Source organism: Saccostrea cucullata, unplaced genomic scaffold, assembly GCF_032062105.1.
Source record: "Saccostrea cucullata isolate Sc308-1 unplaced genomic scaffold, CSIRO_AGI_Scuc_v1 ctg1848, whole genome shotgun sequence".
NCBI lineage: Eukaryota > Metazoa > Mollusca > Bivalvia > Ostreida > Ostreidae > Saccostrea > Saccostrea cuccullata.
In genome coordinates this window covers 21,499-48,922 of record NW_026937762.1, presented here as the reverse complement: position 1 = coordinate 48,922, position 27,424 = coordinate 21,499, and the positions used below count along the sequence as shown (strand labels likewise).

The 27,424-nt window shown below is 31.7% G+C and overlaps 4 protein-coding genes and 1 long non-coding RNA gene across 5 annotated transcripts; all 5 read left to right on the top strand.

The window, feature by feature from the left end:
• Positions 1-1,339: 1,339 nt before the first annotated feature.
• On the top strand, positions 1,340-4,008 carry LOC134248787 (uncharacterized). Its single transcript, XM_062731170.1, has 2 exons — positions 1,340-2,580; positions 2,773-4,008. Exons 1-2 carry the CDS (start codon positions 2,495-2,497, stop codon positions 3,392-3,394), a joined length of 708 nt encoding a protein of 235 aa, XP_062587154.1. The 5' UTR covers positions 1,340-2,494; the 3' UTR covers positions 3,395-4,008.
• A 1,331-nt stretch (positions 4,009-5,339) lies between these two features.
• On the top strand, positions 5,340-7,779 carry LOC134248788 (uncharacterized). The gene is made up of 2 exons (XM_062731171.1): positions 5,340-5,607; positions 5,755-7,779. The coding sequence occupies exons 1-2, from the start codon at positions 5,564-5,566 to the stop codon at positions 6,374-6,376; spliced, it is 666 nt and encodes a 221-aa protein (XP_062587155.1). The 5' UTR covers positions 5,340-5,563; the 3' UTR covers positions 6,377-7,779.
• Positions 7,780-11,441: 3,662 nt separating this feature from the next.
• Positions 11,442-12,527, top strand: LOC134248786 (uncharacterized). The gene is made up of 2 exons (XM_062731169.1): positions 11,442-11,623; positions 11,752-12,527. Exon 2 carries the CDS (start codon positions 11,756-11,758, stop codon positions 12,362-12,364), a length of 609 nt encoding a protein of 202 aa, XP_062587153.1. The 5' UTR covers positions 11,442-11,623; positions 11,752-11,755; the 3' UTR covers positions 12,365-12,527.
• A 10,309-nt stretch (positions 12,528-22,836) lies between these two features.
• LOC134248789 (multiple epidermal growth factor-like domains protein 10) lies at positions 22,837-23,728 on the top strand. The gene is made up of 3 exons (XM_062731172.1): positions 22,837-22,930; positions 23,027-23,094; positions 23,457-23,728. The coding sequence occupies exons 1-3, from the start codon at positions 22,839-22,841 to the stop codon at positions 23,726-23,728; spliced, it is 432 nt and encodes a 143-aa protein (XP_062587156.1). The 5' UTR covers positions 22,837-22,838.
• A 301-nt stretch (positions 23,729-24,029) lies between these two features.
• Positions 24,030-24,658, top strand: LOC134248785 (uncharacterized). Its single transcript, XR_009988136.1, has 3 exons — positions 24,030-24,146; positions 24,302-24,333; positions 24,456-24,658. It is a non-coding gene; the product is annotated as an uncharacterized LOC134248785 (long non-coding RNA).
• The last annotated feature ends 2,766 nt before the right edge of the window (positions 24,659-27,424 follow it).

Sequence of the window (27,424 nt, the reverse complement as noted above, 5' to 3'; positions counted from 1 at the left end):
TGTTCTCATCTCTTTTAATTATTAAAAATTATATTAACAAAAAGATTCTTAACTTTTTTTTAAATGTATGTAATAATATCGGTTCTAAATTGGCATTTTGTTTTGAAATATCAAAAAATGCTATGTAAATAATTATAACTTTTGAAAGAAAGCATCACAAATTATCTTATATTTCGCTAACAATTATTTTCAGCTGATGTTTTGTCACATGGAGATGAGACACATAGAAGAAAGATGTCAAAGATCCATTAATAGGTGTTCTCTGTACTAATCTATTAACTTTACAAAGTTTCTATTTGATACCTTATATAGAACAATCTCAATACTTGCTATAAATCTACTGTCATTCTAATTAAAGAAAAAACTTAATATACTTCAAATAATTTTAAAATGTATGGTTTTTAAAACCTTAATAAGTGATCTTATAATTGCCATATGTAACTTTTCATTAACACTGACTGATAGACTATTACAATTAATGTTAAACTAGCTATATAGCTTACTAATCTTGCTTTTGCAAAATAAAAATTCAGCTAATTAAAGATTGAAACATTATAATAATGAAATAATAAAAGAACAAAATTTTGGTATTATTTAAAGTGTTATTTTTTGAATTGTATTAATTCATGGTTTGCTTTTCAGGACACCTTCATAATTATTCATATTGCTTTTGAGTCATTTTTTTCAACCTCTTTTGGAATAATTTTTTTCTAGAACCACAAGGACGATCTGATCATTTACAATATAATATTTCCATTTCTGTTTTCTCTGTGATAATTTTTGAAAGTTAAGTGAGTAAATTTCTTAATAATTTTTCCTGAACGTAAATTTCGCTAAGCGAAAGGTCAAGAGCTAAGAAGGCCTAATATACATGTAGATCTCATGAGTCTGTCTTTATATCTGACGTCAGTGGGTGGGGACAATTGTAATTGACATAGGTGGCCACATGTAATTTAAATCTATTAGACAACATTTTTAAAATCTAAATTTACAATTTTATTTCACAATTGAATGGAAATGTAAGGGATCACTGTCTAGTTTGTTGGGTATGCCAGGGACATCAACAATAGTTGGAAAATTTATGCATAACGGGGTTTTGCCCATTTTTGTCCGTCATGAAAATTATATCCCAACTATCGCTGATGCCCTGACATTCCCACAAACTATACAGTGATTCCTTAATACATAAACCCTCCTTAAAAAAGATATCTTCTCATAAACCCATACCATTTGACAGCTTTGCTATAGGTAGGGCAATACATTTATTTTTTGTCATCCTCTCCTGATATTCTCTTTGTTGCTCCTTTACATTTTTCATGTGATAAAAGTAAAAAAGAAGTCTTTTAAAGTGCCCATCTACGAGTATATACAAAAAAACCATGGTTATCTAAAGCATGGAAGCATTTATCATACATCTGAAATGATAAATATTTGACATAAAAATCCCATTTCTATTCCAAAAGAGGTGTTTAAATGGTTAAAATGTATATTTGATTGAAGTCCCAAGTTTGTATCTAGTTAAAAAATAAAATATTACAAATTTTGTTCTGTGTTTTTTGTCTTAGGCATGTTTTAAATAGGAGCTAAAATAACGCTGTGCGTGTTAGGTGTCCATAAACGGTATTTCGGTTGTTCTTGCCATGGGAAAGGAAAAGAATCGCGGCTAAGGTTAGGAATGTGACGCCTACAAAACGTGTAAAGTTAGGAAATTAATTTATAGGCGTGAATACAAGTATTTTATACTTTATGTGTACTTAAGGAAGCGTGAAAACCTTTGGCACAAATATATCGGTCAAGGATTCGTAAAGTTACCCTGAGAAATCTCTATCCGCAATATTTCTGAATTGTAATTAATTTCAAATTAGATATTCATACTGTATTTGAAAATAAGCGCAAAAAGTATGATCACTGATGAATTAAGTACACATTAAGTATAAACAAAACAACACAACACTAGGGCTAGAAGGTTAGGCTGTGTATGCAATGTATGAAGATTTAATTCGTCTTAAGTCGCATAAACTTTAAGGTCAAGATTGTGTTTTGATGACTGCACCGTCTCTTTCAATAGACATTAAAACATGTTGATAGATCAAAAAACATTCTTGAAATCTGTTTAACACTCCCTCCATTACCCCCTCAAAACAAAAACAAAAAAGAAAAGGGAATAAAAGTCTTTCAAAATGAATGATTTTTTTTTCTTGCCTTCAGTTTGGCTCTTTGAATAGTTCATCATAAGAACAAAGAGAAAAAGTAATATTTCAAAACAAAAAGAGAAATGTGTATGTCATCTTAACTAAATCTTGACCTTTGAAGATTTTAAGTAAATTTAAAAGCATTTTTAAAATTTTTACTTTTCAAGTTTAACTATAATTGATAAAGATTTAACAATTTACCTTGCTTTTTGAGCTGATTTGATACCATTTATTAATTCTTATTTCTTTTTTTTTCTTTTTCAGACCAACCAGAAATCGAAAATGCGGCCCAGAAGGACAGCATGTCGGTGATAACCATAGCCTATATAATCACTGTCCCGGGAATAATCATCATCTGTATTGGCGTCAACGTTGTTACTTATAAATGGTATATAACATACATATCTTACTGTTAATTATAATCCAGAAAAATAAATTTCATCTTGGATTTGATCTAATTCTTTTCTAACCAAGATATGGAAATTCCTTTTTTTTTCAAATTGCAGTTTGTATGTCTTTGTCATTTAGATGCTTGCTTTGAAAAAGATATTGAGATAAATTGCTTTTAATATATTTTAAGTGGCGTGAAGAAAGGTCGGAGAATAGAGCGCAAACATAAATTACAGGAATTCCAAGAAGAAACGCAAACGGTTCATTATCAACACTATCAAACTGATACTGAAAATCCGGAAGCTATTCCCTTAGCACAACAGGGTCCATCCGCTGGGCAAGTGTCCGTCGACCCATCCCACGACTATGCTGCGTACGATGAAATAAAAGATCAGCGACAACGCATGCAAGAGTCGCAGAGGCGGAAAGAAGGAGGCTATTTGACACCGGTTTCCCAAGGTCAAAGTCGGGCACTACCCCCTGTGAGAACTAATGGCGATGGCTACGTATCTCCAAAGACAACAGCTAAAAAATCACAAGAGGAGGGCGGGAAAACTAGTAAAGGTGACTCCCCATCGCCTCCTGGTGACGGGGGATACATCTCACCTTTACAACAGGAAAAAGATGCTTCCGAAAGAGCTGGTTCAGGCAAAAGCGATTCCAGCTCGGAAAAATCTGATAAATCGGACAAATCTAGAAAATATCAGAACGATCCGCAAGGCAAATCCTCGCCCAAAACGAAGGCTCTTTACGAGTCGTTAAAAGATACCGGGGTCACTCAGGAGCACGATTACATTGAACTACAGACTTAATTATTTTTTGTAAAATAAATTTTACTTTTTATTTTGTTTTCATTGTTTTTAATGCTAAATGAATACTAATAATTTCTTTTCAAAGAATGAAGAAGGTGTCTTCTTGTTAAACTCATTCCTGTCATAAAATGTTAATTTTAATGACTCATTCATAATTTAACTATTAAAGTATTATTTGATGATGTTCCAGGTTAATGTGTGTATAAAGGTTTTGTTTTTCTTTCCCTGTTTTGCTATATCATATATAATGCATGATTGATAGATATGCCATTTCATACTCAGCTTTTTCTATTTAATTTGATATAATGCTATAAGCATGTATAAGTATTTGCAATGTAAAGCGCTTTTAAATTAGATATGCATTGGGGGCAAAAACTTTTCAGGCCCAAAATGAGGATACAATGCTGCTTATTTAAAAAAAAAAGCTCGATCACTGTTAAATAAGCCTTTGATTTTGTTATTTAGTGCTTTTTTGCTTTATTTAGTGCTTTTTTGCTTTATAATTTTATTTTTTTTTGTTCGATTCATTTTGTCTGACTGTCTTAATTATTATCAATGCTTTGAATGTATTATTTTTTCATTTTGTCTTCATCAATAAACAATTTTTATAGAAATATCTTGTCACCGTACTTGGTATGAAGTGAGTATAATTTAATAATTTTTTAAAATGGAAAACTATCTAAAAGAATCTAAATGAACACTGATTTTAACTCTCAACAAGGTGAAAGACTGATTAAAGAACTTTAGTTTCATTTTAAAACATATGCATATATACGTATATATTTATATTGTTCTCATCATTGAATCTGTTGTAACGTTAATTTTGTACTGCTGCAGCATTATCTTACTTGGAAAATGACTATGAGGTGACTATAAACATTCATTTCTATTAGAATTGTGGGTTTATATTTGTCGGACAAAGAATATTCTGTTTATTTAAACAAATCTGATGTACTTCAAATGCGTCATTAAGAATTCACTTAATTACACAACAATATTGATATTCAAACACTTCTTGTGTGAATATTACATGCAAAGTTCTAGCAATAAATCATCCGTACTTGTCTTCCACTTATCTTAAGCATGTCCTAAATAGGTGCTTAAATTACGCAGTGCGTGCTAGGTATCCAAATAAAGCAATTTAGGGTTATTTAAGTAGATTTCAGGTTAGGTATTGGATTCCTACAAAACGCGTAATGATAGGAAATAAACTTGTGACATTTTTGAAGACCTATGACAAAAGCAGGAGGAAACATCACATCCATATATACAATACACGTTTTGAAAACACACACACACGCATACATATAATTATAAGACACAGATTAAGGAAATGGAAATTTGTAAATAGCCATATATCCAATATGCTTGAAAATTGCTAACACTTTTCCTAACCATTCAAATTTTTTTTTTTTGCTAATTAGATCATAAGGTCAAGATTTAGAAAAACATTTTGTAGACTGATTTTGCAATGAGTATAGAAAGCAACGGATTTCATCGTGGGTTCAAGGCGACAAAATAGACAAGAAAATTGAAATTTCACCAGATTGATTCTTATTTTTTTTATGTTAATTAGTTTCCAATACTGATTTTGATAATCAAGCTTTTTTTGTAATTCGAAGAAAATTCTGCAATATTTTTTTATGTCAAATATTTTTGCTTTTAATGGTAATTCGAAAATTTCTTGATTATTTGCTTTGTAAATAGTTTTTATCTTGTAAGGGTTCTTTCCTTTTTTGGGGGTTTGTATAATGCTGGCGAGTCAAATTTTATAAAATAGCATTGTTGAAAAGCACTATCACGATATGATTTTAATTTCACTGAGACGAAAACATAAAAACTGAAATAAACTTAAGAACTAAATCGCATATGTTTGAAATTGTATAGCATTTCGATAGCTAAATCTTGACCTTAAACTAATAATCAAAAATAAATCTTAATTAAATTCAATTCGAGCCCCCAGAAGCTGTTTTGAACATTTCTATTAATACAACATTTTTCTTCCTTTCAGCTCCCGAAACAACATCTCTGATAACGACTGAACATACAACTGAACATATAATAGAGGAAGAACGTGCGCCGACCAACACTGATGAACCCGTAATAGAAGATATAACCGATAAGGGCTGCCCGGAGATAACAACCACCTTCATCATCACCGTGTCAGGGATGTTCATCGTTTCCCTTGGGGTCAACTATATCTGCTTTAAATGGTATTTTCTATCGAAATTTCCTCAACGAATTTTCAGATATTTCTTGCTAAGAGATTTAGATGACGGAAATAACAGGAATAAGTTTTATCAAAATAAAACATACTTCGATATTTTCATGTTTTGAATAAAAAATTATAATTTTTACAGTGGACAGAAAAGTGGTGCCCAAAATGAACGGAAACGCTTAAAAATAGAGTTTTCTGAAGACACTCAAGCGATAAATGTCCAACATTACCATAACGAGGATGAAAACATAGGACTAGAGAGGATAGCTGAACATCCAGGACCCTCCGCAGGCCAGATATCTAATCCAACACACGAATACGCCGCATATGATGAAATCAAAGACCAGCGACAACGTATGCAAGACTCTCAGAGGAGGAAAGAAGGAGGCTACCTAACACCAGTTTTTCAAGAGCCGAGTCGATCACAACCCCCTGCAAGATCTGGAGGAAATGGCTACGTATCCCCGGTTACAGCAGCTAAGCAGGCCAGCGGACAGCGAAATAAAAATGATTCCCCATCACCACCTGGAAATGGTGGGTATCTTTCACCCCTTCGGGAAGCAAAGGATGCGGCTGCAAGACTGTTGTCGGGCAATAGTGATTCCAGCTCAAACAAATCAGATAAATCGGACAAATCTAGAAAATATCAGAATGAACCGCCTCGCAAATCTCCACCTAAGACAGCTCCACTTTACGAGGCAATCAAAGACGCAAGTATTATCCAAGAACATCCTTATATTGATCTACAGACTAGTATGTCGTAGTTCCTATTTATTTTTATTTTTCGTCATTGTTTTTTTTTCGAACTTATAATGAATTCATGCTTTAATAGTATTTTCTTTTATAGTTCCTCTTAAGTTTTAAAAATGTTTATAACGAATTTATTTTGAATAATAGTACTCATACATTTGTATCATATATTTTATATAACACAATATTTTAATACAAAACTAATATTTTGGATTTATTTAGATTACTTGCAGGTTACATGTACCGACAGAAATAGTTGTGAGCTCTCATTTTTGATTTTTCGTTCATGCTTTTATGTAACTTCATTATCAAAATCATCTATATTCATTTGCTTAAGTTCAAGTATATACATGTATCTACCTTAAGCTTTCCATAATCGAATCTGTATAATTTATTGCTTTTCCTAGTTTGTATGAATCATGTGCTTTAAAATAAGCATTCAATTGTAGCATAGCTTAAAGAAAACTCATTTTGCCAATTTACTAATAAATCTTTAATATGGAAATAGTGTTCTTCAGTTGACTAAATCATTTATTTCAGATGACTGATATGGTGTGGATATTTTTTGGTAGTGAAAATAATATCAGATGGGGGAATAAAGGTTTCATTAGCAGTTTTTGATAAATGCTTCATTTTAGAATAAACACTGATGCCCCCGTGCGGCAGCTTATGGCGAGCGATGACGCTTCTCAAATTCATATAAAAAACAGTTGATATCCAAAGAAAGGCCTTCACACAAGGAAAACGCCTGTGAAATATGAAAGCTTTATGAGTACTGTTGTTCGAAAGTAGTTACCAAGGTTAAATTTTCTTAAAAGTGGTTCAAACTCTAAGGTCAGAGTGAAAAAAATATTTATAATTATTGAATGTCTTCTCACAATAAATCATGTGATGTACTAAAGGCCTAGTATCAACTGTTCAAAAATTAACATGTTAAAGTTTGATATTTTTTTGCAAAAGTGGGTAAAAGTCCCAGGTCAAGAGGTTAAATTTGTTCGAACTCAAGAGAGGAAAACATTTATGAAAAAATAAAGCATTAGCCCCATCCACTCAATAGTTATGTGCAGTATTCAAGATACTGCGGACAAACAGACAAACGGATGCACAGAATACAGGCCATTTACAGTTTAAATAAATAATGTTATGATTTTCTTTAATTTTATTGCAAAAGTAATACTTCAAAACAAAAACTAATGTTAGAATATCTTCAGATTACTTCTTTCAACTTGAATAGCCAGTGGTCAAGCACGTTGATCCAGGCCAGCTAAGAGTTGGATTCCGCAGATAGAGAGTTCAACCTCAGGTTTGGTAGTTAATGGGTTCCCTTGTATTGCGAATTTTTTTTATATTCTGCTTTTATATATTAATAATCGTGAAGCTCTTTTGTTAATGAAATACATATACAAACATGCATGTAAATAGAAATCGCTTCATTATTCCTTCCTTGATATAAAATTGCATTTATTTTATACATGTTGTTCAAATTTCATATGATTAAGATCCAGATAATGATTGATCTCCCTAGCTGTTTTATGTCAAAAATGTACAAAATAATATAACAAATTTTAAAACATTTGTTCCGTCTTTCAAGTTACCAGTAGGTAAAGGTACCTCATCTGGTCATTTTCAACAGAATCAGGCAAAACAGAAAAAAAAGTGAACCAGGAAAAAAGTCAACAAATTATCAATAACTATTGTGGATTAATTTATGATTTTTATCTAGGCAAAGTTAATTTGGGAATATATTGCGCAATTTTAATTTATTAATTAATAACATTATTTGAGTTTGGGGGTACGTGTTGATGGGCTATAAGCTCATTAGTTGACATTAAGAAGTGAAATTATTCGAGGTTACAAAGCAAAAATCTACTTCTTCATATCCCATATATATTTTATTATTCTGTTCATTCTATGTTTGAAGTAATTGTCTTATATGTATCATTTTTATTTTGTTAAGTTTAATTTTCATTGAAAATTATTTTGCCACTGTAACAATGTATAAATATAAAGAAATTTTGCAGTTTTGGGAATAATGAGAGTCTACTGTGAATACAAATGTAGCGGATTGGGCAAAACATTGACACGAGAATATTTTAATTGCTTAAATACAGCTTTAGTTTTCAGGTGCCCTACTGCTATATATCATTTGATTTAAATGAAGGCATAGTATAGGCTACCCTTTTTAAAAACAAAAACATTTCACTTTATGATCTCAAAGCAATAAAACCTTTTTTAAAAGAGGACAAATCCAAGAATACTAGTACTGGTCCATTTCTTTTCTAGAGAAATTTTTTTTTACTGGATATCATCTTTATTTCCGAGTATTTCTCCTTATGTGTTTATTATATGCTTAAAAGTATATCCCTTCGTTTAATGATAAATGTACAAATAAGATATTCATTCGCAATTAGCTGATGATAGAAGGATGAATCAACAAAGGTACATTCGTTAGAATATTGTATTGGGTTATTAGAATGGGGTAATTTTTGAAACGATGAAAACATGTCTCAATTCTAACAACTTTATGTTTTTTAGTTAATTTTATAACCAATAAAAAAACAAGGTGGGACATTAAGTGATTACAATAAAACATAACGTGTTGTACCTAAATATAACTTCCAGGTAATTTTCAGTTGTAATGTGGCTTCAGATATATATAAAGATATTTTAAATGAAATATAGGGAAACTTTATGGTGTTCTCTTAGCACGATTAAAAATAAATTAAGCGTTAAAAATACAACTTTAGAAACCTCCCCTTGAAATAGTTTACTAGTTAGACAAAAAATAGGAATTAAATAAAATGCCATATATTTTTGACGCCAATTCCAAGTGTCTGCCACTTGTATAAGCATCAAAATTACACCGATTAATATTGTTAAGCATTGAATGATATTTCCTCTCTTTCCAAAATAACGATAATTAGAGAGCTTTTATGGTGCATTGAAATGTAGAATAAAAAAGTATGATAAATAAAAAGCCATATACATTTTATATCAAATTATAATTTTTATCATTTTCTTTTTAGAGCAGTGTTTTGCTGATGTTCAAAAGATCCAGTATAAATTCAAAAAATAATGTCCATTTGAAGTATTCATTTTCCATAAAAAAATGACCAAGTGTTTTGACCGGTTGGGCCAATGACAAAAATATAAAGGTGAGTGTTGAAGACTGTTCAATACTTCTTAAAACTCCATCTCTGAGTTCCTTAATCACTTCGTACAGATGAAGATTGTAGGTAGCATGTGCTGAATTTTTAGCAGAACTGTAGGATAAATGTAGGTGCTAAGAGGCGAAACATGGTAGCGATTTTTGGAGAAAAGTAATTCAAGTTTCATAATATTTGATCAGAGAGGAATTATTTTTATCGTCTCTTTTATTGCAAAGAGAAACCAGGATTTCAAACATGCCTTAAATAGGTTTTCTGTTTACTCGAAAAGTGTAAATATATATTTGTATTTGAAGAACTTTTAGCAGGATTCTACAGGGAAAGTCCAAACTATGAGCCTGTCCCCTTGGTGATATATTTAAAATTTAGAACGCTGCTGCAAATAAGCATAGAGATGCAAAGTAAATTCATTATGGAGCTTAGCCAACCCTTATATTTGCTGTTATATCTTTTTTCTCCATAAAACGTAAGAAAACCTTCATATATAGGAAGACGCCACATTATCATTGTAAACACCAAAGTCAGTGCCATTGGGTATCTATACAACTTATCCATGAAAATTTAATTTTGAATGATCCTTCATCATATCAGGAAATTATTTACATTGAAAGTAAATTACGAGCCTGTGATCTGAACCACTAAGCCTACAATAATATAAAGGTCAAACACTAGGAACAACTCACGCTAACTTGAACTGTAATAAGTTTACAAGCTTTTGGACTATTGAAACCCATGATTTACCTTTATTTATTTCCTATACGGATGTGTATCGAAATCTCATTAAAATGAATTAACATTCAGTCAGCACCAACTCGAAAGTTTGATTGAAATTCAGTATGAAATCTGCATTTATTAAATCTTTTTTCAGTTTTCACAAATAATTGCACAAAAGCACATCTATATGAATTTTATGAAGTCTTTTATAGTCATTGTATTAATATTTATGCCTTTTGATTGATCCTTTCATTTGTTTATAGAAGTTTAAAGAAATAAGGTAATATCAATAATTCTGAAGAAGGGGCATTGGGTCAAAAGACAAAATCTACAAGACAACAAGGTCAAGAAAATCAACCCGGGTATAACCAATCCAAGGACATTTACTGAAGGACAATCAGATCAAAGACATGGACCTCCAGGACAAGGGAATACACGTCAAGGATACCCAGTTCAAGGACATCTACTTTGGGACAATCAGTCCAGGTCATGGCCATTACAGTGGACAAGCTCAGGGGAAATTAAATATTCACTTTTGGCCAATACATAAAATCATTACTCATTACAATGATAAAAACATTTTGTGTTTGATTTTTATACCTTCTTCTACTATAAGTTTGCAATATAAATATTTTCATTCCATAAATAATTATTTTTCAGTGTTGTGAGATTCCTTAATGACTCTGTACAAAAGAATCGTACCACATAGCACTAGATCTGAAATACTTCCAATTTGAGGTCAACACGAGCACGTCAAATTAATTTGTAATGTTCATGTAAAAATGGTTTTGCAAGTAAATGAAAGTATTATAATTTTGTGTTTTGTATTTTTTGGGAGCATGCACTGATAATGTATTTAGATGGCGCAAGCGTATGTAGGTTTTCCGAATGAAACAGTTATCATATGTGGTTCAAAAGTTATTCGAAATAACCAAGATACTCGTAAAAGTATAGATTGAATTCATATACTAGGTTTGCATGTTTTAAAATAGGAATAAGCTGATAAAGCTTAACAGTAAAACTCATAATTCAGTCAAAACAGAGTAATATATTTACTCATGTAAGGATTGGTATATAGTTTTATTTGTTAACTTAATATATCAAATCATGCATGCTGTACATCTGTTTTCTTTGAATGTCAATGCATTATTTAAATCAGTATCTCATAAAACACATGTAAACACTTCTGTCCTAGAATAGAAGTCAACAGGCCTATATTGAGTATGAGTTATTATCTAAATGTTTCTTTTTTCTAGACGTTCCGGAAATAGAAACGGTCAAAGTAGAGAAGGGACTTCCGGTGATTACTATAGCCTACATTATCACTGTTCCAGGGCTTTTAATTCTTTGTTTCGGAGTTAACTTCATCTCTTATAAATGGTAAGTTAAACATAGTTCCATTTCCAAGAGTGTATTAAAGTAATTATATTATTGAAATGTTAGTTTAATTATAGTTCATTTGTCGTATTTTTAATACTTCTTTGCATAATTTTATGTCTTTTAATAAGGGGGATGAAAAAAGGCCAGAAGAAGGAACGTAAACGTTATTTGCTTCGGTCAAAGGAAAACGCACAAGGGGGCGATTACCAGCATTATTTCAATGATGAAGAAGAAATGAAAGCGCGATCTTTACGTACAAGGGGATATCCGGCCGCCGAGTTTCAGGACCCGTCACACGACTATGCTGATTATGACGAAATAAAAGATCAGAAATTTGAGGCCATGTTGGCAGAGGAAAAAGGGTATTCTACAGCAGAATACGAAAGTCGGAATCGGCCATTGCCTCCAATTAAAGCAGACGATGATGGGTATAGTGTTCATGTAGATGATCGGTCCCCAGAACAAAAAAACAGCAGCACATCCAATGGATCCTCTTCACCACCAGGAAATGGAGGCTATCTTTCTCCTCTACAAGAAGAAAAGGAAGCAGAAGAGAGATTAGTGTCCACCAACAGCGATTCTAGTTCAAACAAATCGGAAAAATCGGAAAAGTCAAGAAAATATCAAAATGAACCGCCTTGCGATTCGTCGTCTGAACCAATAACACCTTATGAGTTAATTAAAAATACCGAGGACAGTAAGGATCATCAGTACATAAAACTTAAAACTAGCGCATCCTAGTCTAATACTAGCATTTTTATTTAAAGCTATTCTTAATCTTAACATAGACAACTTTGCCTACGACAATCTTTATTTTTGTTTTTGATCCAGTACAAATACACAGTGTATATCATAAAATGTATTAATGTAATTATTGGAATAAAAGTGAAGGAAGCTAGTATGGTAATTCAGAGTCTTGTGAATACGATAAATGATTATCAATCAGCTACATGTAGGTGTTCGTGATGATCCAAGCTTTAAAAGAAAAGTGTATTATAATTTTTAATATTTGAATAGATTTTCAGAAGCACAGCTAAAAATAATTTTATCTAAAACATGTAAAAGTTGTATGAAAATTGAATATAAGATATAAAAAGCCTTCACTAATTCATAATCATTATTTTTATGCCCAATACTCGAAGATTCGGGGGTATTCACATGTGGTTTTTGACCTGCCCGTCTGTCTGATAGTCTGCAATACTTTAACCTTGCCCTTATTTTTTGAGTGGGTTGGTTTGTAGCTTTCATATTTCACAGGTTTATTCTTTATGACAAGGATTTTTTTCTTTGGGAATTATCAAATTTTGCTTCTTCACCTGGAAATTTGACCCACTTTTACAAAAACATTTCAAACTTTAACAAGGCCGATTATAGAGCTTTCCTACATCAAACATTTATTTCTTATGACAAGACTTTTTGGATACCAACAATTTTGACTGTGGTGTTTGACTTACATTTCTGAAACTCCAACCACAGGCATTTGAAACGTATACAGGGTATCCCCTACTTATTTCTACAACAAGGTAACTAACTCATTTTCAGGCACCCCCGCTTCTAGCTCTTATTTTGTTAAATAATATATCAAATAAAAACCTACTTTGAAATAACATTGTTTGCTTCAAGATACTCCCCCCCCGTCAATTAAATAGTTTCTGACGTCTTTGGTCGAGCCTTTGTATTGTAACCCACTCATTTATTCGTCGAAAATTACCTCGATACATTTTAAGACTTCTATTAGGATACAACTTCCGGCTCCGATACTGAGTATTCCATTTCGCTGTCTCTGGTTTTATCCTTAATTTGTAACCCCAACCTGATCTACCTGTATCCCAAGAAAAGCCTTAAAATGTATTAGAAGAATGAATGAGTAGTTTATAATTAGGAGTCTCAACCAGAGACGTCTGAATCGTTTTTATTGACAAGTAAAAAGGTCTCTTGAAGCACACAATGTCATTTTAAAGTAGGTTAATGATTGATTTATTAACAAGATACGAGTTTGGAGTGGGGGTGCCTGAGAATGAGTTAGGTACCTTGTGGAAAAAGTATTTTGGGTACCCCGTATACGAAACAAGTACCTGTAACTCCAACCCTCGCTATGAGCTGTCATACATGGGACATAAGTGTTTCCCAAAAGATTTTGTGTTTTGTTTGCTTTTTTATCATTACAAAAATATTCCATGAAAAATTAATGTTTATTATTATAGTTAGGTTAGGTTAAGTTAACTGTAGTATCGAAAAGTACTTAAAGTATTATGATTTACAGATTCTTATGTTTTAAAATTGTGTTACATTTCACGAGCATTTTTAAAAGAAAAAAAAATCATCTAATATACCTTATATATTTACACGTTTTTTTTTCAAAATATTGGCATCATTTGTGTAAAAAAAACCTGTAAGACTATTAATAATAATAATAAAAAGTGAAGTTTCAAAGTTGATGAAACTTTTAAAGTATTCACTATCTTAATGGTAAAATTTAGTTACATGCAATTACAGCAAACGATTGTTAAGGGTAATATGGGTTCTTTAAATCAGTACATGTATAATGGTTACTTTACTTTTGTTAGTTTTGCCTTTTTACTCCTTATATATATGCAATAAAAAAAAATTTGAACTTTGTTCGAAACATTAAAATCGGTTTTGTTTTATTATACCCCCGCTTGATAAGCGGAAGGGTATATAGTAATCGGTATGTCCGTCTGTCTGTCCATCCGCCTGTCTGTTACGCTTTGGGGTACCCATCTCTTATCCGCAACCCCTCATAAATACTACTGAGTGAAATTTAATGAATCTTTCAAAGAATCTTTATTACATATTGCCATTGTGCACCTCCTATTTTACTTTTTGATCCGACATATATTTTGGGTTTCCCACAGCTAACATAGACACTGCCATTATGTTCATATGGGAGGCGGGGTATCATTTAATGAGCTTATTGCTCACAATACCTCTAGTTGAATTGACTTCACGTAATCGAAGAATGTGGGTAGATACTGACATAGTTTTGCTCTGTCTCTGATCTGTCTGGTCGCTCGTCTGTTTGTCAACGAAAACTTTAACTTTGCAAATAACTTTTGATTGATAGAGTAAGCCTTTCTATTTCACATGGATAATTTAAAAAGCAAGATTCATTGACATAATATACCACTGCTTTTTTTCTATGAGAATGAAATTTACAAATTCGCATCTTGTTATTGGTCTTCCAAAAAATATACAATTTGTAAAAATTTAAAAAAGACGTTGATTCTTCATAAAAAAAGTCTGAAATTCATATCAAATAGATACAGAGGTCATTATTAACAAAATTGATATCTATCTATTCTTTTGAGAAATTCGAATTGTGAATAAGATTAATTATAAACTTCTACATGAGAAGGTGAAAGCATTTAATTAACAATAACTATTTTGTTCCTGTGTCGACCAGATCCATGTATATGACAATTTATTTGAAATTAAAGGCACTACAAAATCTGTCACATCTGTTTCATTTTGATTATGTTTAACAGACTATTGATAGATGATATTGGCATAATGGTTTGTATTCCAATGTCTACTTCCCTTGTGTTCCAACATCATCTAACTTAGATGTTTATATCTCCTATAAAACTCGATATGCAAGAGCAGGCCACAAGTACATTGTTGACAACAAGTTGAATATAACAAGGACTTGAACAACCTCGTTTAAACTTTTTGCATATTCAGCAGTCGATATATTGACCTTCTAAGGTGAATTTACAATTCACAGTTCTTTGGATAAAAATAACAATCTTGCGTTACATCGTATTTTGTCTGACATGATTGTTACCATTAGTAAAATCATCGGTTTTATCTTATATTTACGACGTACATGCAGGTCTTTTTACACCTGATCAATTCAGAATGCTCACAGAGGTTTGACCTGTCAAGAGAGAACGCTTATCCCTCCTCACACTTGCATGATTATACCATCTGATGTTTCCAAAATTTATTTTAATATTACTGATCTCATATTTAAACAAGATGTGTATGTGAAACACTATGCGCCCGGCGGCAACAAACTTCGAAAAAAGCTATTTTTAGCATATAGGCCGCAGTCAAGGTCACAAGGTCATTGACCTTGGTGTCGTTTGAAAGAACTTGATTCGTAGAATACACATACCAATTATGAAGTCTCTATCTTTCATAATTCAAAAGTTATGGCGAAGGTTAAAGTTTGCAGGAAAATCTATTTTTAGCATATAGGCCATATTCAAGGTCACAAGGTCATTGACCTTGGTGTCATTTGAAAGAGCTTAATTAGTGGAGTATGCATACCAAATATGAAGTCTCTACCTTTCATGGTTCAAAAGGTATGGCGAAGGTTAAAGTTTGCAGACAAACAAACAAACAAACAGACAGACAGACAGGAAAAAAATAACATAAACCTGGGATCTATCGATCCGGGCGCATAAAACTGTCAAATCCTCATCTTTGCTTCAATCCTTTTTTCAGGTCGACAAAATAGAAAGAGATAACTATTGGGATATTTTATAAGGTTTTTGGGTTTTAAATTTATAATCAACTTCGTTTGGCTTTTTGTCGAAGACATAGCTCAAGTTTTAAAGGAGATATGCATGTGAGTACACCACTTGACTTATAAGCAACAATAATAGTATTCTTTAAGTATTTCAAACGCGATTTAACAAAAAGGTATGTCGTGTGCCCTCAGGATGTTCCTAATGCTGAGAAAAGAGACATGATGTTACTTCAAACAACGTTCAATTGTTCTGAAAATAATCTGTTGTTGAGAATTCGTAACATGATAGGAAAAAACACTTTATCTTCTGAAGTTCCAGCTGTCATTTTCCATCCGTTAATATAAAAAGAAACAAGATGTGTTTGTGAACACTATGCACCCGGCGGCAACAAAATTTAAAAAAAACACATAATTTTAGAATATATGTCACAGTCAAGGTCACAAGGTCATTGATCTTGGTGTCATTTGAAAGAACTTGATTATTGAAGTATGCATACCAAATATGAAGTCTCTGTCTCTCATGGTTCAAAAGTTATGGTGAAGGTTCAAAAAAGCTATTTTTAGCATATAGGACACAGTCTGGTGACAAGGTCATTGACCTTGGTGTCATGTGAAAGGGCTTAATTGGTGGAGAATACATGCCAAATGTTAAGTCTGTATCTTAATGTTAAAGCTTGCCGACAAAAAGCTATATTTAGCGCACGGGTCACAGGTCACAGTCAAGGATACAAGGTCATTGACCATGGTGTCATTTAAAAGAGCTTAATCAGTGGTGTATGCGTACCAAATATGAAGTCTCTATCTTGTATAATTCAAAAGTTATGGCGAAGGTTAGTTTGCAGAAAAAACTATTTTTAGCATATAGGTCACAGTCAAGGTCACAAGGTCATTGATCTTGGTGTCATTTGAAGGAGCTTAATTAGTGGAGTAGGCATACCAAATATGAAGTCTCAACCAATCATGGTTAAAAAATTGGCCAAACAGACAAACAGGACAAAAACAATATACGCCTCGGATCTTTCGATCCAGGCGTATAAAAATACAGAGTATTAAGATAAGAGATAACTAATAGTGCATGTATTTAAAATGCCCCGTATCATTTACAAAAGAAATATCTTTCAAAAATATTAACTTCTTAGAGAAAGACACTATTTTTTTTACACTTGATCTGACATAAATCCAATGTGGATCAGATTTATCTCCTAACATCATGTCAAAAAAGAAATGAAATTTCTCGGATATTTTAGTAACGTTCCTAGGGTACATTTTAGCATCTAAGATTTAGTTCATATCTAATTATAACTAAATAGGAACGTGATGGAAAACAAGTTTTATCGCATTTGTTAATAACTGTAATTGAAAATGGATGAATGTTTTTCAAAAATGTAGAATTATCACTAGATACATATCACAAAGCACAAATATTCTCAGACTGTGGGTCAAAAAGTATGGATATTCTAAATATACGAGATTTAAATTTTTAAATGGCCTTTTAAACAAACTTTTATTTCAAAACTGATTTAACAAAAATATATGTCGTGTGCCCTCAGGATGATCCTAATGCTGATAAAAGAGACATGATGTTACTTTAAACACAGTTCAATTGTTCTGAAAATAATCTGTTGTTGAGAATTCGTAACATAATAGGAAAAAACACTTTATCTTCTGAAGTTCCAGCTGTTATTTTCCATCCGTTATAATAAAAAGAAAAAAGGCAGAGTATTAAGATAAGAGGTAACCAATGTGCATGTATATATTTAAAATTTCCTTATCATTTATAAAAGAACTAGCCATTAAAAAATATAAACTGCTTAACTAATGACACCATTATTTTTTTTACACTTGATCTGACATGAATCAATATGGATCAGATTTATCTCCGAAAATCATGTCAATAAATGAAATTTCCCGTGATTTTAATAACGTCCCATAGGTTTATTTCAGGATCTAAGATTTAGTTCATATCTAACTAAATAGAAACTTGAAGGAAAACAAATTTTATCGCATTTGTTTAATGTTTAAATGGTCTTTGGAACAAACTTTATCTTCTTTTAAAAACTCTTCTCTGCGTAAAGGTACAACTTGAATTTCAATCAAATACCATATGTTAATGTATTTCTTTATTCAGAACCGATTTTTTTAAATCTGAAAATCAAAACAATGAGGTAAAACAGAGAAAAGGGACGGCAATCAAGTTCAAGCGTCCATTGAAACAGGGAAAATTGGACTTCTAAAACATAAAAAGGGATCATACGCCATGGAGAAGAAAGCATCCCATGTTGATTAAACAAATCCGATGTATGCTCCTTGCTATACTCAAAAAAAGGCAAAATCCATGGACAACTCAGTGTGTAAATAATGCCGTAATTGTCAAAAAAATGATAAATATAGGTATTATTTAACTTAGATTTTTTTTATTAGCTTAAGGTCATTGTATCGACAGTAAAACTTTCAAAATGGTTTTAAAGGAGTAAATTGATATCATTGTTTATTTCACTTTGTCAATTGTTTGCCTTGCATATCGAATCAATTATGGGACAATTACCCTAAATGCAGGTTGTTTGGAATATATTGTTTCATTAGTAAAGGAAGTAGACGATAGAAAGTAGTCATCATGTTTGTCATAAAGATATGTTGCTAGATTACCATTTACGTCTTTTTGTAGTGAAATATCCTTATTTAACAGTTATGTCAGTTTCTGTGGAATGTTTAATTTCAAGCTCACTTAAGCTTAAATATATCAAGTCAGTATATGAATAGAAGTAACTAATAGTTAATATAGATAATATAACGTCAATACATGTATATCTAAATGTCGAATTGAATGTCACGAGTGTTCTCATGTATTATTTTTTAAAGTGAATTTTGCATTTTACAAATAAGTCTGCTAAGATCAGGACGGGAAAGGTAGAAAATTATGGTATAAATTCATTTATTTTATGATTTTACCCACTTTAAATAAAATGACTAATTCAATCTAATTCTAATATTATAAAAAATTATTTAAGATTTATTTTAATTTTTAGGTGTTCTGAAAAGCAACATGATAAAAAAAAGTATTTATGACAATATAAATTTGGTGAGCCAACTTGCCGAAGGTTTCTTTATCAAATAAATAAGGATGAAATTATCAAATGCATAATACTTTCAACTAGTGCTAATTGTAACGGGGACCGTTACAGATGTTCCCAAACGCTCCCCAACTCCCTTTTGGTGCCATATTCCCTGTTATCTCTATTAAATAAGAAATACTTTACGGAATTTAGACTTAATCAAGGTCTTCCAAGAAAAATACAAAATATATTAAAAAAATAGGCATTGCACGCGTGTTCATGTGCGTAACGACCATATTATCTTGTCTACACTATCTTAAATTTTAATAATATCAAAGCATTTAATCCAAAAGTATTAAAAAATGCACTCATTCGAGTGTATTTTTTATTTTACTAATTTCACGTACACGCACGTGCAAGCAGGTGCATAATGACTACACCTTCTTGTAGGAGTCCCTTATATTTATCCAAGTTCTAAATCTCATCCTGTTTGGTTGAAAAACAAGAGAGTTATAGCCATTTGAAGTTTCAGCCAATCAGATTGCAGCACACGTGCATGCGCGTGATTTCATGAATATTTTCTATATCATATTTTAGGATATCGTAATGCATGACTATGTTTTAAATTTCAAAGCATTTCGTCAAAAAACAAAGGAGATATAGCCATTTAAAGTTTTAGCCAATCAGATTACAGCACGTGCGCATGCGCATGCTTTTATTAAAATTTTAATATATCATGCTGTAGATCTTCATAATGTAGGACCATGTTCAAAATTTCAAAAGATTATGACAAGAAACAAGAAAGATATTGAGACTTTAGTTTCAGCCAATCAGAGCGAAGCGCACGTGCATGCGCGTGAGATCTTGCTATTTTGACCATGCCATCTTGTCTATACTACTAATGTATCCTTACATAATGAGTTTCAAAGCATTTTATCAAAAAATAGAAAAGTTCCGACTATATCTATTATATTGGTTATTTCAAGTGTTGCACGTGCGCGCTCTTGCAAGCACGTGCGCGCAAAATGACCTTGATTCCGCAAATCTGCATAACATGTCTACTTACCCTAAAAAGGTTTTACCTACCTCGGACGAACAGTTTACAAGATCATTCCCGGACAAAAAAGTACCCAGGAAGAAGAAGAAGAAAAATAATAATAATAATAATAAGAAACAGAGTAAAAACAATATGTTCCCCAACTTCGTTTGGGGAACATAATTATCTAGAAATATATACTTAAGGTAATATTTTTTCTATTTGAGCATTTAAGTATTTGCATATAATATAAAAGTCATGAAGATAAATAACTTGTCTGTGATATAATATTAAAGCATTACTTTTAAAACCTGATTTGTGTCGGAACAAATCGACGGAACAGTATCTTCTCTTGGGTACTTAACGCCCTAAAAAATAACAGCCGATGAAAGCAAGTATGTCTATTGCATCTTGAGAATCTAGCACAAAACTGCGATTTAATTGTATAAAGATAGGAAAAGAGGAAATAATTTCTTCCTCAATTTCAAGCACTTTAAAATTATTTTTCCTCCTCATGATACAATTATAATTTTAGTAATTGAGAACTTTACAGGTACTTCCGCAGTCATGGCTGGTTTTATTTCCGATTTTAACGAGTACAAAATGTTTTAAGTGTGCAGAAAATATATAAATATTTATTATCTATGTTTACAAATATGTTTAAAAGTAAGCATATTTCAACATTAATGAAAAATGAAATTAGACCGTAACTGTACAAAGAATTATTTTTGTATATTACACTTGCTTGTTCGATTAAAACCCTTGTTTTTCACAAAAAGATCAACTTTCTAAATAGAAGAAATATAATGATTTACTGCTACTTTTTATTTCGAAGTTTGCTTTCCTAATGCTTCTACCGTTTCGTTTTTTAAGTTGTAATTTAGACGATCATCTCCTTAATAATTTTAGGCAAGAAACAAAAAGAAGCTAGGGAAAATCATATACACAAATCTCAAAGCGCCAAAAACGTTTTCAAAGAAAATATACATTACGGCATCAAAAGAGGGATAACCGGCGCATTTTCATAGATAAATATGAGTAAGTAAGCTTCATAGTCTTTTAACCACACAAACACGTGTACGAGAATGTAATAGTAAATTAAATCTCATCATTCTAGCCCTTCATTTGTAATACTAAAGACTTATTCACATTCAAAGCCAAAGTTGATTTTAAAATATAAAACTGCCCTTGGCATTAAAACTTTAATCTAAAGGTTATAGCAATCGAAGCATAAGATTTTATTACAAACATTTCATAATTAGGTACCTCATTAACACAAACGAAACTTATTTTGCTCTTCATATTAGCATAATTAAGCAATAAATAATTTATTGAAAAAAAATGAAGGATATGAAGATAACGAACAATATTCAATATCAAAGTCCTTAAAACAATACAAAACAGAAGTAGAGCAAACAAGAACCTCCAAAACATGAGAGGTGGGATCAGGTGCCAGGGAGGAGTGAGCATCTCCTGGCGACCGGTCACACCTGCTGTGTGCTCTTCTCGTGATGGAAAATAACGGAAAATCCGTCGATTCAGTGTTTAAATAATGGACTAAAAATAAGTATGAAAAACATCAGTCAGAATTTGACTCAATGATAAATTGTATTTTCTGACAAGGTCATTGTACCGACCGTAGAATTTACGAAATGATGACTTTAAACGATACTGCTGATATTATTGTTTCAACTTGCTTGTCAATAATTTACTTCGTTTTAGAAATTGTTCATACGTAGATCATGCTCTTGCGTATCGAAGCAACTGAGATACATAAACTCCATATGCAAGTGAAGTTATATTGCTGCATAAGTAAGGGAAATTGACGATAGAAAAGTTAGAATCACCATGTTTATTACAGAGCTTGGTTGTTAGATTACCATTAATGTCTTTTTCAAGCAAAATATCCAAGTATGAAACAAATGCATGTGTCAGACTCTGTAGTATCTTTTATCTTAAACTCACCAGGATATATCGTATCGACAAAAGAATGGAAATTACCATTGTTAATTGACAATACGACGTCGATATATCTAAATGTTGCGATGAAGGCCACAGCAAGCGTAATCTTTTTATCACGCAGAAGACTTTGCTGAAATATTGCTTCATATGAATACAAAAATAGAGCTACTAATAACGGAGCGCAGTTTGTACCTATCGGTATACATAGTCTCATAAAGTTCTGCAATCGTGTGTGCCACCAAATTTTCATTACGTGCGTTAGCCAATACCCATGCATTGTATTGAGTTAATGGAAGAGCCAATGTACATGTAACAGCTGGTCAATATGAGCGTGACTTTTGATTTTCGCTTATGACGTTGCACTTCTTCGGCGTTCAGCTATTGCTATGTCAATATAAATCGCATGCTTTAACCTTTTGACACCCTTTGCGTATTGAGGTGTTTTGAATACTATAGATTTCCATACAATTTGTATGCAAGGAACTCGTGTAATGTAAATAATTTGTACAAATACTTCCTCTTCTCTGTAAAGCATTCATCACATATACAATAAGAGTATAATCGTCGAACATTTATAAATATAAAAACACTGGGAATATTTTATCATGTAAATGACTTAGTATGTTCGATAAGAGGGAATTTATTGAAATACCCAAATGAGGCCTTAGAATGAAGGTGACAACATTATTTATTTCGATTTATATTACCTTGTTTTGTCCCCTTTGTGCGTTAGAGGGCAAACACATCTGTAGTTATACAAGGTATCTACGTAATCGTCTTTTGAAAATATTTTAAAATTTAAAAAAATGTTGCATAATGCATATAGTTTTGTACATTTTTTAAATCTATTTGTTCAGGTCTGGGAAAAAATACTTTGATTGCTGCTTGGGATATAAAGAAATGAATGGTGTATGCGTCCAAAAAGGTTCCGTCTCTTTTTTAATGTATATTTCAAAAATATTTTCCTTAATACACGTTTTTAAAGGTATAAGATATGTATATTACTAAATCAAATATTCAGATTGACTTTTAAAACAGTTACTTTTATCTCCAGAACAGTGGTCTGACTTTTGCTTTTTAAGTCTTTTTTTTTTATATATACAGTGAAAACTGTCTAATCCGACACCTGAAGAATCCGACATACTGTTAATTCCGACATTAAATTTCTTTCCCATTTTTGCATTTTCTTTGTTTCTTACACTGTGCAATCCGACACCCTGTCTATTCCAACACCAAATCTGTCTCCCAGTGCATGTCGGATTAGACAGGTTTCACTGTATATTGAAGTCTGCTATCCAGGATATGTGGGAAAATACTGTAATACAACATGTCCAGAAAACTACTTTGGGCAGGGGTGTTCCTTTAAGTGTAAATGTGAACAAACACAGTACTGTCACCACGCTTGTGGTTGTCTGCTTAGATCAGTCAAATCTGGAAACATGTCAAAAGACGGAAAAAACTCAACCAAAATCAGCAGAGATGACATAGTCCCGGATAACTGCATGGGCGAACTGAAAACAGCAACAAACATTACAAGAGGTAAACTACATCATGTATAATTACAAGAATAAATACACCAAAAGCAGGAATTCGGAAGGGTAAAATTAAGATACTATACAATTTTTCTTGATTAATAAACAAATTCACAAACTAAGCATAAATACAAGAATAAATTAAAGAGATTGTACGAGAAAAATCTATAAGAATCATTTCCTTTTACATTAAAAGAATATTCCAGCATCCGATGAAAATCAATTTCCGTTTTCTAAAAACATGGGATAAATCATATTTACATTATATCAAACTGAATGGAAGACGCACAATTATACGTTTTTTTAAATTCAACATCTCCTTTTATATAACATGGAATTCGTCAATAGAAACAGGCACAACTGACTCAACAGAATTGTTCCTTCTGGTTTCAACATCGTGCAGTCTTCTGGTGTTTTTATTATCAATTGCATCATTAATATACTGGTAAGAATTCTTTAAAGAAAGATAACACAGAAACTTTTTCAAAATGGCTATGAACATAAAACTTCTTTCATCGTCTTTCCTTAATTTTCTTTCGTTTTTTAAAAAAATATTTTTAATATAATTATATGTACATTCTTTTTAAAATTAAATTTCAGCCATCAAAAGCTTACAACTCTAAAAGTAACAGGTAAATTTATATTAAGCATTTTGTGTGAATTCAAAAGACATTATATTTTTTATCTTTATTATTCATTAACCTGGCGTAAATGTTTTGTACAGAAAATCCAATAACATTCCTTTAAATTTCAGAAACTAAAACCCAACAAAATAATCTATATAGTGTAGAGGAAGTTAATACAGATGAAAATATTGAAAACGAGCCTGATGAGACTCCAGATGATCCTATTTATAACAGCTATGAAGAACCTTGTTACAGCATTCTCAAGCTAAAGGTTAACCGATCATCTTTGTGTGTAATGGAACAGCCTTGAAGCTTCATGCAGTTTTAATGAAGAAAATACATACATGTATGGGCTTAACTTTAAGAAAATGATAAATAAGAATGGAGCAAGAGATTAATTAAGACTTAATGCTTTTAATGTACCATTCCATTGACATGTCTCTTTACATAACGGATATTACCATATCAAGTAAACGATAAAACAGAATTCTTGATAAACGTCCCCTCCCTATTTATCTCTAATTGTTAAGTGCTCACGCTTTGTTCTACTTCGTCGGAGTTCAACATTAGTAATATAATGGATTTGAAACTTTTGTTCTTACAGTCCATAGGTCGCATGTAAGAGTACAACAATATACCATATTGCAGCTATCTACTACGCATACAATGACAAAACTAGCTTTTCTGAAAACACAAATATAATTGCAATCTCTACAACTTGTACTAGAAAAGCTATGCAGCATAAAACGTATTGACAATGTTATTAATTATGCATGTTATCCAAAAAGTAATTTGTCAGTATTGTACCGCATTGTATTTTTCCTTTTGTCGTATATGTATTTCAAAAACTGAAGAATGGAAATAAATAGGAAATTGTGATTGAAATTCAATACTGGATATTTTCTCTATTGTGACTCTTCATCATTCTTTGATCATCTGCAAAACATCTGTTAAAGTATTTACAATAATCTCTGTAAGTTTTGTTTATGTGCAAAGTCTGAGTGTGCCTTGATTTTTGCCACTCATATCTCCATTATCAAATTTCTAAATTATCTTCTGTTCACAAAAATATGAAGATAACGAACAGTGGTTTAGCTCAACAAAATCTATAAACAACTCAAATTTTTGAAGAAGGCATTAAACTCAGATCCATGAAAAAATTAGAGATCAGGTATGTTTAGGTGCCTAAGAGGAGTAAACATCCCCTGTTGACCGGTCACACCCACCGTAAGCCCCATTGATTGGTAGACAGAACATTCCGAAGTCAAAATCAGTATAAAAAACAAAAGTGCAACAATTAGTATCAAACAATCTTTAAATTCTGTTATTTTGATTACATAATTACATATACTTCCCAAGGCATGCTACATGTAATATCAATTCTAAAATCTTAGCTAGTAATAGCTAGAACACCAATTGGTTACTCACATGGGCATGTATTTTTCTTTTACATAAAGTGCTTAATATTTTTTTTTAGAAATCTAGGTTATAAGTTTATTTTTTTGCATGTCTTTTTGTGTAAAATTATCAAATAAAGCCATCTGCTTGAACAGCTAGCTTATAGCTCTATACAGTCATTTTTTAAACAAATGTAAAAAGGGGTACTTATATCTGTTTTATTTGTTCAAAAACTGTATCATAGAATGTTGTTAGTTTTCACGGAACAAAAAGAGTTTTAAAAGATAATTTAGTTTTTATAAACAAATATCGAAAAATAAACGAATAAACTCCTGGAAAATACTTGTCCTGTGAAAGCATTCTTACAAAAAAAATCCCCCATAAATGATATCCCAATTTTGGAATTGACTCCTGTCTAGTACGTCTTTGATTGCATAAATTTCGAAATGAAGCAAGGTTGTCAAGTTAATCTTTTACATTTGTATGTAAATTTGATATACATGTACTACTAAGTTTTTATTAAGTATGTAACCTTTTCATGGAGATTCTATCCCCTAAGTTTTTTAAACTCAAGTTTATAAGACAGATTTTAAAAAATCCCAAAATATGTGCTGTGATTTGTAAAGGCACCAAATCATATTAATGGAATTCACAAAAATACAAATACTAGGGCTGTTTAATAAATAATTTCCTGAACTCTATGCCATACAACACAGATATCATATGACATTAAGCTTGACTTTCTATCATGATTAAATCTTTATTGAATTGATATCAGTTCATGCGACCACTTTTCATCTCATATTTTCGTTGTGTGAAGCTAGAAAACAAGAGCTATTCGAGACACTGTTCTAAAAATAAATTGTTAGAAATCAGTAAATTAGAATGAAATTAAACGGTTACTTAAGCTGCTGTAAAGCTTGTTAAGAATCTCAAAGAAATATTCACTGAAATTTGTGAAGTTTACAGCATCCAATATCTGTTTTATAGACACATGAGCAGGTGGATTTCAATGAACAATAATGATACATGTAAAATGGGCATCAAAAATGGGAACAATGGAGACAAGGACTAACAACAACCAATGTTCCGTTTGCCTAAATTCAATTTGGGAATAATTTACACTATTTTTAAGAAACAATTGACTGTTAAAAGCTTAGTACTCAATGATCACCGTATGTTTTAAAAAATGAGTGAAAACGACAGCGTGTAAGATTATTTAAACAATTATTTTTAAAAATCTGAAAGTGTAGTTATCCTCCTTTGTCTGAAATTCAAACAAATAATGAAACTTAAACCCGTTGCTTTAAACCCTCCAAATATATAAGATGCACAAAAAATAGGCAAGATCTGAAAAGAGCAAAGACTTGCAAGAGGACAACGACAGTTTTAATTGCCATTATCTTAGATATTAGTTGTCTTGCTGTTAAAATTCTTATTCGGGGTGACAGTTCAATTTCTGGAGGACTCTAGCTAGAAAGCAAAATTTTTGCAAAAAGAATTGAAAGGTTTAAGAGAGGACGGGACCAGAATCAGAAATCCACTACATTAAATTTCTTTATGGCAGCGTCCGAACCCACACTCCCTGGAGAGAAAATGTTTGGGGGATAAACAGGAAATCATGGGATCTGCCATATTTCAGTTAACGAAGGAACATACTCAAAAAATAGTTCCAAAAACAATCAGAAATTGAATAAAA